The sequence below is a fragment of the Rousettus aegyptiacus genome, unplaced genomic scaffold (assembly GCF_014176215.1).
Source record: "Rousettus aegyptiacus isolate mRouAeg1 unplaced genomic scaffold, mRouAeg1.p scaffold_m13_p_1, whole genome shotgun sequence".
NCBI lineage: Eukaryota > Metazoa > Chordata > Mammalia > Chiroptera > Pteropodidae > Rousettus > Rousettus aegyptiacus.
This window is the reverse complement of record NW_023416284.1, coordinates 105,576,230-105,587,225: the sequence shown is the minus strand read 5'-3', so window position 1 is coordinate 105,587,225 and position 10,996 is coordinate 105,576,230. Positions and strand designations below refer to the sequence as shown.

At 35.1% G+C, this 10,996-nt stretch overlaps 1 protein-coding gene across 1 annotated transcript in view; it reads right to left on the bottom strand.

Moving 5' to 3' along the window:
• Positions 1–2,279: 2,279 nt before the first annotated feature.
• TFAP2D (transcription factor AP-2 delta) overlaps positions 2,280–10,996 on the bottom strand; it is a 53,452-nt gene continuing 44,735 nt past the window's right edge. The window contains exon 8 of the mRNA XM_016147306.2: positions 2,280–2,686. Coding sequence (XP_016002792.2) covers positions 2,467–2,686 — 220 coding nt within the window. The 3' untranslated portion in view covers positions 2,280–2,466. The remainder of the gene's footprint in view (positions 2,687–10,996) is intronic.

The following is a 10,996-nucleotide window of genomic DNA, read 5'->3' as shown; positions in this document are numbered from 1 at the left end:
GAGTACCTATTATATACAAGGCAAAAGCTGGTATATTAACAATGTCTATTAGCATATGATAATAAATGACTCTAAACATGACCAGTCCATCAATTCATTTATTTTCTAATGGCTGGTTAAGTTAAATGATGGGTGTTGTCCATTTAAGGCTCTTGAGACACCCAAAATCCTGGTAAATTATATGCACTGTAATTATAGTTATACTTTTGTTTCTTAGGCTAATAAATAATAACACCCCATTGAGGTGGTAAGAACCCCAAGTAGTCACAACTATGGCTGGAGAAGTAAGCTGGTTATAAGCCAGATCTAATTTTTTATCTGATTATTGGTGAACATTTGACATGGTATATAACTACATTAAGTATCTAGCAGATATGCATATCAAAATGTCATATTAAATACATATGTACTGTTAATAATAAAAGGAATGAAAGAAAGTTAATGTGAAAAATTCATTAAGGAAATAATAATGGCCCACATTGTCTGTATTTAGCTTTCCTACCACTTACAAAACTGAAATAGTCATCATTTTCCATGTATATATTTTACAATATGAGAAATTTAATGTCAAATGGAATAATTTATTTTGTGATGAAATCTGAAACTGCAGCAGAATCTCAGCTTTATTTTATTAAAAAAATTAAAGCCTTGGATAATTCTAAAATTTTAAAAATGGGTCTATGTAAACACATGAAGTCACAATTTATTTATTTATTTTAGGCTCTTCTATGTAGTTACAAAATCCCTTTATTATAGAATTACTTAGTAATGTCTTCTGTTAATTGAATTTATTCTAGAAAATTTAGTTTTTTATTTGTTTTGTTTCCTCTTTTCTGTACAAGACTGAAGATAAAGGTCAAATAATTTTAAAAATTATTGTTAAGTAAAAATATTGTGATCTCTACATGAAAAATCTTGAGCAATTTCATCTCAATTAAAAATAATACTAATATTCCCCATGGGATTATAATATGGCAGGGACTTTTTGAAAGTACTTGAAATATGTTAACAAGAGGACAATATTTTGATGCTAAACGTAGTGTTGAGGGTCCACACGATGTTAAAATTTGAATAGATGATTGCTTATATCTTTATTTGCTTAGAAGTTTGAAAATTGCTTAAGGTGGAAAGGTTAGAACAATGAGGTACCAATCAGATTTCTTGACAGTTTCAGGTTTAAATGGACAAAATTTTCATTCAATTAGCCCCTGGCTTTTGCAGCTAGGTACATCTCTTTTTTTGGTATTCTAACTAAAGGACAATGAAGCTTCAAGAACAAGCTATGAAAAAAAGGAAGCATCATAAAAGCAAAAGTCTTCTCTGATCATTCTGTTTTTGTTTTCTTTATTGAACACAGACCTGAATGTTTCTGTGCTTCTAAAGTTTTAGAACACAGCTATTGGGCAGGTAGAAGAAGCACAAAGGTAGAAAAAGAAGGGCTCTCATTTCAGTCATACAGTCATTGGCCGCCAGTGCTTCAAGGGGCCTCCACTAGTTTGCTGGGCTCCTCTCCTGTCTCTGAGAGGCAGGGCTTCCCGGAAAGATCACTGCTCATATTCTCACTCTTTTCCAGGCAACACAAAACTACTGCTTTCCTTCTGGAGCCTAAGAGCGGCAAAGCTACCTTTTCCTGTACCCATCCGGCCCTGACCAACTACGTGCAGTCTGTTTCCTTGAAGTGTTAGGCTGGGCATGTGAGGAGAATGAATAGAAGAGTTCGTCTCTTATCTTTTCAATATTATGCTGAGTCTCTTTTTACCTATCAGGGAAAAATTAAAAAGTACTTAGAGTGGGGCGGGAATAGTCATACACAGAGGGGACAGAGTTTTCTGTAATTTTTAAATACCACCAAGGCACTGGTAGTTAGATGAGCCAGGGATGACAAACATTTTAGAATTTTTATCAATTCACAGGACAAAGATTCGTGACTACCCTTTTCAGTTCCCCAAACATTTATTGACTGATCAATTGCCAAATTGGTCTATTTAATGGGAAGAGGCACTCTTTTGTTATGGGGAATTAAGTCAAGAAAGACTGGAATTGTAAGCACTGGTGGTGGATTTCGGTTGAGTAATGCTTTCTGATCCCTAACTACATAACTGGATAAGAAAGTGCATCAGTCAGATGTGAAAAAAGCGTGTGCTGCCTCTCCAAAGTCCAGAAGGGCTTAACAACTGTGATGTATATAATTCAGAACAATAAATTACGTGCACAAAAGGAGTTTATCATAACATAAAATTAAAAAGTGACAATTTCATCACACGGTTACACTGCTGTTTTCTTTTTTTTTCTTTTTTTTGTGGTTTTGTCCTTTTTTGTTTCATTTTTCATTTCCGTTTTTGTTTTTTATGGAGGGTCAGGGAAGGGTAAAGATTTGGTCCACTGAAGATTAATCACCCTCAATGATATATATATTAGAAAAAATATCAGCAGCAAGACTCTGGAAATAGATTCTGTTTGATGTAGTTAGTCTGTCTTTTCTGTTTTGCCCTCTTTCACGGCAGCCTCTGAAGTTTTCCGCAGGGGGGCTTTCTCCGAGTTGGCATGTCCTTGGCCAGAATCTGCCGCTCCACCGTTTTTGTGGGTAGTGTGTTTTTCCAAGTAGTTCAGCATCTCACTGAGGACCGTTTGGAAAGTGCTTAGGGCTGCACATATTGCTGGAGTCCCAAAGCCATGAGTGATCAAACTGGAAATGAGAAGTGGTAAGAAAAAGATATGAACAACTTATAGTATGATATAGGACAACAAACCCCCCATTTAATCCAGAACATTCAATTCGACAGGCATTTATTATGTTCCTAAGTGGTGCCACGCACTGTAGATGATAGAACACGATAGAACACAAGTCAGTCTATTGCTTTGACCATAAGAAATTTAGGATGCATTTGGAAGACTTGTCATTGACGGACTTGGTATACACTCAATATTAGCAAATCTGTGTGTTTAACTCATGACTTGACTGATTCTCTATCTCAGTAAGAAAATCAGAAAATATAACTTTCTATGTGTGGGAATCATCTCATTTTTAAGAATGGTATGTATCCATGTTTGTATAGGCATAGATTATATAGGAAGAAATCAAAATTGGCGGAAAGATGGCTGTTTTTCTGACTTCATCTTCTCTTCTTTATGGTAAGGAAGTTTTATCTGGGCACATGGCCATCCAGCTGGAGACCACATTTCCAATCTTCTGTTGCAGCTAGGTTTGAACATGGGCCTAATACTCCCACAGTAGATAGAATATGATGGGAAGTCTTATATGTATGTGAATCCCACCTACTTAAAAGGAAATTGAATGTCTGTTGGTTTTTCTCAAAATTCTCATGCAGCTATGCAGATGAGGATAATCACCTTGGCGGTGGGGACAGAACAAGATGGAAGGAACTCACTCACCTCCAGTCTCATAAATGAGAGAAAAATAAAATTCTATTTTATGTAAACCACTCTGTTTAGATTTTAGCCTATAACTAATTAACTAATAACAAAGGTAGGGGGTGTTATGGCGACCTCAGCATAGGTAGCCCTTCCAACCATGACAAATGTCCAAGTACATAACTGCAGATTCACTCTTCTTGTTAATAGAAGCCACCCAGGTTGTTCATTTAGTCACCTGTTTCTGAAGTTATACCCCTGCCAGGTTGCTCTCTATAATTCATACTTGTAATACTATAGAAAAACATGCTTGATATATATTACGCATATGTTATAATATACATACAACATGGTATGGATGTGTGTGTGTGTGTGTGTGTGTGTGTGTGTGTAGTACATTCAAAAAATGAAACTCTTAATTGCTTGTAAGTTCTAGGTTTTATAATTGTTATGACATTAGCAGTTTTTAAATCAGATGGAACTATCCTCCATAATATGGCAACTAGCTAGTTAGCCCTCTTAAAGTATGTAATCTTTAGAAACAAAAACAATGAAATTTTTTAAAAATGCAAATGAGAGATTTGGAGTCTAAGGCGGCCCACTAATATGCCTCAGTGGTGACAACAATAGGATCTACCACATGAAATTGTTGTTTATATTAATCCAATGCAAAGGACTCGAAATAATGCCAGGCCCATAATAAGTGTTCAAAAAATATTAGATATTGTTGGCTGTGGAGTTTTTATGGTGATGATAAAATTTACTGTATGTTCCTCAGTATACTCCACAGGTTGCTAGCGTCTTTCATCTGATATTTACAAAGCTTGCCTAGGTCATAATTAACATACATTAAAAGGAAAAAGGCTTCAGTCTCCAATTATTTAGCAAACAAGAATGGTAAGTTCTTGGGCAACTGTGTATACCAAAAATTTGTAATATAAGACATCCTCATAGTTAAAGCACATGTGTATCTTTGCTGCAGTGTCTTGCAATGCTGAGCGGGAATACTGACTTCAGTCAGCTTCATGTCTACAATGAGATAACTAGAGAGGAATCATATGCTTTATGATCTATCGGGGAGTCTGGACAACAAATGGAATTGATTAGAGTGGTAGAAGAATTAATCATGGCTACACCTACAAAAAGAACTGAGTGAAGCCATCCGCTGATATCTAGATGCTTGGCCTTAGGTCCATACTGCCTCTTTTCTCATACTTTATCTCTGTTTAAGAATCCTTGTAGCATTAGAGAAATTTTATTTTCCTTTTTACTGCCACTTCCTTTTAGTTGTGACTGCCCTCTTCATCTATAGCTGAGTATGCAGAATTTAGTTTCACTAGGTTAAACATTAATACTAATAACTGATATTTGAGTTCTGACTATATGGCAGGTGTATTCCAAGTGCTTTATTCCATATCACCAGATATATTCCTAGTATTAACACTAAGAAGTAGATATTATTATTATTTCCATTTTACAGATGGAGAAACTAATGCCCAAATAAGTTAAATAATCTGGGAAATCTGACGTTTCATATTGCCTTCATGATTATGTTTTTCTTAGGCTGAAGGTATGTTTTTTTCCATTTCTTTAAGAAATCACATTATGTGGGTAGTTTTAGCTTAGTTTTTTTAACCTTGTTCTTTAAGCAAACTTGTAGCCTAGAAGATAATTCTTCTTATTAATTTTCTTGTCTAAGTTCAGTGTTTTAAAACATCAAACACAAAGTGGACAGGTCTATAGAAATGATTTGATTCTTCATGTCAAGAAGAGTTGTTGCCATAATGAAAGATTCTTAAGATGATATCCCTTCTTGTCGGATGGCCTTTCCTGCTTCTAAAATATGTATGTGATCATTAGAAGATTGCATTGTCATCTTTGCCCTAATTGAGAACCATGTGTAACAAGTCTTCACACTGGTGCTGAGCTTACACATTTTGTGATTTGGAGGGTCATTTAGCCTTATAAGATGACAATGTTCTGACTAGAACATCTGCAAGGTTTTTTCCAACTCTAAGCATTAATTCACCAGTACTAATGTTTATGATGCTCTTCTTAAAACCCACGGCATGATCAGAACGTTACAGATATCAAAGGACCACTGAGCTCAACAGAGAAGTATAAAATTGATATTGGAACATGCAACATAAGAAAAGGTAACTATTTATAGTGTTATCCTTCAATATGAAAAATATTACATAATTTTTTTTAGTTTCCTTAAGTTAACATTATCTGCATATTAAAAATAATATGTGATATACTGCATAGAATGTTATTTAATGCAAAGGATAGCCTCTATTCTATCAGTTTTCAGTGACATTTATGAATCCAAATAATTAAAATAATCTAATATTGTACAGGGATAGCACTGAAAAAAGTGTCAAATCAATGGATGATTAAAAAGGATTTTTGGGAATGTCATGCTGTTCTGTTAGTTCTAGCAACACCACAAAAATAGGCTCATATCTCACTCAGTGACATACAAAAAGTAGAAAAGGAATAACATACAGAAAAAAGTAAAGAAAAACTGAAATGATAAGGCTGACTTTCACTCCTAGAGAGAAAATAGAGTTATCTGTAAAGTAATATACTATAGTCAAATCTCCAAAATCTTTGACAATGAAAATCACTTTTGCCTTTACAAAATACTATTTTTCAACTATAAACTTAATATTTAAGTTATGCTTGGCATTTGCATATGTTTTCATCAGATTAACATCAGAGAGCATTTCACAAGCAAATATTAACCTAGGTTAAATAGCAGCCATAATGGTTGAATGTAGGTAGTCAAAATCTAGAAGTTCTTCTAAATTCAAATTCATCTAAAAGTTTATCCTCAACAAGAGAAATGAAAAATACAACTAAAATTGTGCTAGATGTGTTGTCCTCACGATACATTTTAAAAAGTTTTGCTGAACTTTTTAAAGTTTGCTGAACTAAAGTAGAGAATACGAATGTTGCATCAGATTATTTAACGCATTTGCATTCCCCAGGTCTACTTCCTTCACACTTTGTAATCACATGTTCTATTACTTTATTTTTGAAAGACGTATCTCCATCCCCAAACCTATGATGGTCATTTTTATTTGTGCATCTTTGCTTGTCCTCCCTCTTCTTTTCAGCCAATCATTAAGTCCACTTACCCTTCAAAGTTTCTTGAATGATACTGAAAAAAAGATGTTAGTTTCCTGATCCCTTGACTAACACATTGAAAAAGATACACTACTTCAAAGGCTAGAAACTTGCCAAAGTAGCAAGAGGACTTAAATAGAATTCTGAGCATAGGAGCAGCATTCCCTCCAAAAACATAAAAACTAGAACAGAGAGAAGACAATGGAAGAAAATAGGCAGGTGAGGATCTCAGTTATCAAAGCGAGGATGAGGAGTGGGGTAATTATAGGTGGCCTTAGAGGATTTGTGACAATTAAAGTCTACTATATTTTAGTGTAAGTGACAAATAAGATGCTATATCTCTAAAAATTTATGGTTTGGGATCTTACTGTAAATGGGTAATCAAAATTATAGCCTAATCTTAAAAAAAAATACAAAGAGTGTTAAAATGCACCACAAACCAAAAGCAATAACAAAACAAACAAGGCTGAGATGAGGCATTTTAATCATTTACCTACACTCAACCTGATTTTGTCTGCTGCCAGTATTTGCATAATAGTCACCTCCAGGAGGCAGCAGCCTTGGGAAACAAGGGGTGGGGACTCCAGTGTCTGGAATAATTGAGTTACAAATGCTAAAGTTTCCTTGATTTCATTTGGGAATCTCTGATGTCCAAGCTGGTAGGATTTAGTTTAAATTTACATTTCAAGAGTGACTAAGAGAAAAAATGCAAAGACAGGCCCAAGGTTTGGGGGAGATAGTGTTATGTTAGCATATGAAAGATTAAATGGCCATTAGGATACTTTGCTTTCATTTTTTTTTAAAGTATTTAATCTTTAAAACTGGCAACAGTATAATTAATGGAGCTGAGATTTTTCAAATATAGAAAACTCCTATTTCAGGGTCAAGAAAACACAGGCAAGTGTTTCTGAGGCACTGGAGTTGTTAGGTAATCTTTGAAATGTCATGGAAGATGAGAGAGGAAGTAGTGAGTTGGAACAGAGAAACATGCCTTAATAATCAAAGCAGAGGAAAGAGACAGATTTGAGAAACTCTAGGTTTTTAATTTATATTTGGTATGCCCCTTAACAAATTTGTTGTAAAGAGATATTTTTTCAAATCAGGTTTATTGAGTTTGAATTTACATATGGTAATATTTACTCTTTTTAGGTGCATAGTTCATTGAATATTGACAAACACATATAGTTATGTAATCACCACTATTAGCAAAAAAGTATTCTTGCACTCCTTTTCAGTCAATTCACTCTCCCCACCCCCAGCTATAGGAAATAAGTGCTGTAATTTCTATATCTATAGTTCTTACTTTTCCCCTGAATGTCATCCAAACTAAATCATAAAGTCTGTAGACTTTTGTGACTGCCTGCTTTCACTTCACATAATAATCGTGAGATTCATCCACGTTGTCGTGTTTATCAATAGATTATTTCTTTTTTTTTTGCTGGTAAGTATTTCATTGGATGGATTTATCATAATTTGTTCATGTAATGGCTTATTACAAATTTGAAATGTTAACATTTAAAAAATAGAGGTGATCATTGAACTGCTGCATGAGTTGAGGAAGGAACCAGTAAAGTAATGTAACTGTACTATTTCATTTTATGAAAGTGTTATTAGAGCAGTAACAATGCAATTTACTGTGGAATTTTAGCACTGTACCTGACAAATTCTCCTAAAATACTATGTGATAAGTTGGGGGAGGGGAAGTGAGCTAGATAACAGCAGAATAAAGTAGATTCACAGCTGATTGGACAATGATACCCAATGTGTAGACTTAAGGGCAGTTGTCATCTCTAGTAGTGAGTGCTGCAAGACTCATTAATTCCACTCTGCTCAACATGTTAATTGACAATGTGGTTGAAGGCATCATGGATTTGTAACTTAATGGCTGGCATTAAAATAGAGAAGAAAATTCCTGCATTGGATAGCAAAACCAATGTTCAGAAATACCTTAATGTGGTAAAAAGCTTAGTTGGTGGGCCAAAATCAATGATGTGAAATTTAGGGGAGATTAAAGAAAACATATCCACTTGCAGTATACTGAGAAAGAGATCTGACTCAAGTGTAATTCTTAGGGAAACATCTTACCGAATCAGTAACTCTAAACTAAAAAAAGCAAGGGGTCATATTTGAGGTTTGGAGCATAGCTGGTCAGGCTTAGAAGCTATATTTACCTTGAAGTATTCTCTCTCTTTCTAACTAGATTCCAGCTCATTGATTTCATTTTTCTATTACTAATTTCACACTGAAGTGCAGGAAGTTTCTGACAACTGACTGTGAGCAATATAATCGCCTGCTGAGAAAATCTAGACTGTTATAGTTTATGGTACCTGATGTTAGAGAAAATGCAACTTACATTTAATGTTCATTCATCTTCTTAATTTTATTCATGGTTTTAAAACTACAATTTTGCTAGACCTCTCAATTAGCATTCTCTAGAGTATCTTTCTGTAACATAAACCATCTCTTCAAACTGGATGAATTCAAAATGTAGCAACTGGATCCAGAGGTGAAGCTTGACTTTTTGACTTTCTCCTAAGCGATAAGATATATTCACATTTCAGCAATTGACACCACAGGGTAGAGCAACCTTTTCTAGGAAGGTAGGTGTGTGTACGTGCGTGCGTGTGTGTGTGTGTGTGTGTGTGTGTGTGTGTGTATTTAGGTGCATGCACGCCTTGCTCCCACACCTGTGGACTTATACTATTTTTGTCTTTTTCTTAGGTGGTTTCCTAATCTCTTCTTGACCAACGGACTTGACCTGAATAAGTTCTACTGATATAAACCAATTTTTTAAAGAAAAATATAGCGCAACAATTAAATCATATTTTCTATCAGTAAGGTTAAAAATGAAAAAATCAAGACTCGGAAACGAAAAAGGTAATAGAGGATGGGAGAGAAGAGACTTCTATTTGACAGAGAATAAATTATAATCATTTATTCTTTTTCCCTGTGCGGTTTTGCTAAAAAGATGTTAGTGACACCTCATCTTTAACTCAAACAGTGTTTATAATTATCAACTACAGTCATGTGCCACATAATGCATATTTTGGTGAAAACAGACTGCATGGACTGGCGGCACACCACGAAACCTAGGTGTGTAGTTGGCTACACCATCAAGGTTGCTGTAAGTGCACTCTGTGATGGTCACACAACGACATTATGCATTAGGACACATTTTTCAGAATGTATATCCATTGTTAAGCAGAGCATGACTGCCCTTGATCTTAATAAGGACTATCAAGAAACTTCCATACTATAGACATTTCACAAACTTCTCTTCACACCTTGTGATCCTTAGTGAAGAGGCTTTTTTTCCTGGGGCCAAGGCCTTATATGTTTATCTTTAAAATCCCCAAAGCGTCAGTGTTTATTTGAAATAGAAGTTAATATAGTATTCTACCAGAGGAACAAGAGCTATTTTAATTTCCTTAATTTAAGTAAATATGTTTACATTTCACTAGCTTTGTTGTATGCTAGAGAAATGTTACAAAGCTGTTTCCATATTGCTCTAATTGTACTTCAGAAATGCTTTATTATTACTTTAATTGATTTGTCTAAACTAATTTAAAATAAACCACTAGAGCAATTTTCTAAAACATAGCTTAAAGCAAACTCCTGTAGAATCTTCCCCTATTTTCCTTCTATCTTGGCAAAAGTTGGGCTGGGTTTCAGTGCATTCTTTCCACCTACTAAGCAAACTCTGATTTAATATGTAGTCAAAAGAAAATGAAAGCCTCATTACTATCTGCGGCTGAAGACTGGGTCACGCAGTTCTGTCTGCTAACCGTGGATGGATTTTTGTAGCTCTCTGAGGTACAAAAAGATGGAAGTAATACATACTATTATGGTATAAACTAGAAGGCTGAAACCCAAGAGAAAATAGCCTGCTACCATCATCATTTAGGCAATTAGAGTAAAAGCGAATTTCACTTTGTCAAATATCGACTTTCCACCTGAAAAATATTTGACAAACCAACTTCCTCCATTGCTTTTGGTGTGTACAAAGGTTGAAATACTTTGGAATATTAGTCCTATTATTTTGTTATGTTGCATCATTCTAATGGGTATTAGCTCTTATGTATCTTTGACTTCCTGAATAGCATAAGATTTTACAGACATCAACTTCGGTTCTGCATTTTGGCCTCCAGAAGGCATGCAGGTAGCAAGATTTAAAGAGAAGACAAGCCTCCTTATCTTTCCTTCCTGGATTATTCAGCTACTGCAGGCTTAGATCCAAACACAGCCTGAGGCTCAGTCTATACTTCCCACTACAGTTTTTGGTGGCCAGAAAAGTGCCTTCTTGCTCTCAAGAGAACAGTTGTGAGGGCAGTAGCCTGGGAAACAGACCTTGGAGATCACCAGCAAAGAATTCTGGGTCTTCTCTGCAAAGCCTTAACTCTTTTCAGAAATATGAGGGTAAGATCCTTCATCTTTTAGGAGTGGCACAAACCCTGCATATAGGCTCTAGGGAGAGACTTCACCCCGAGGAGAG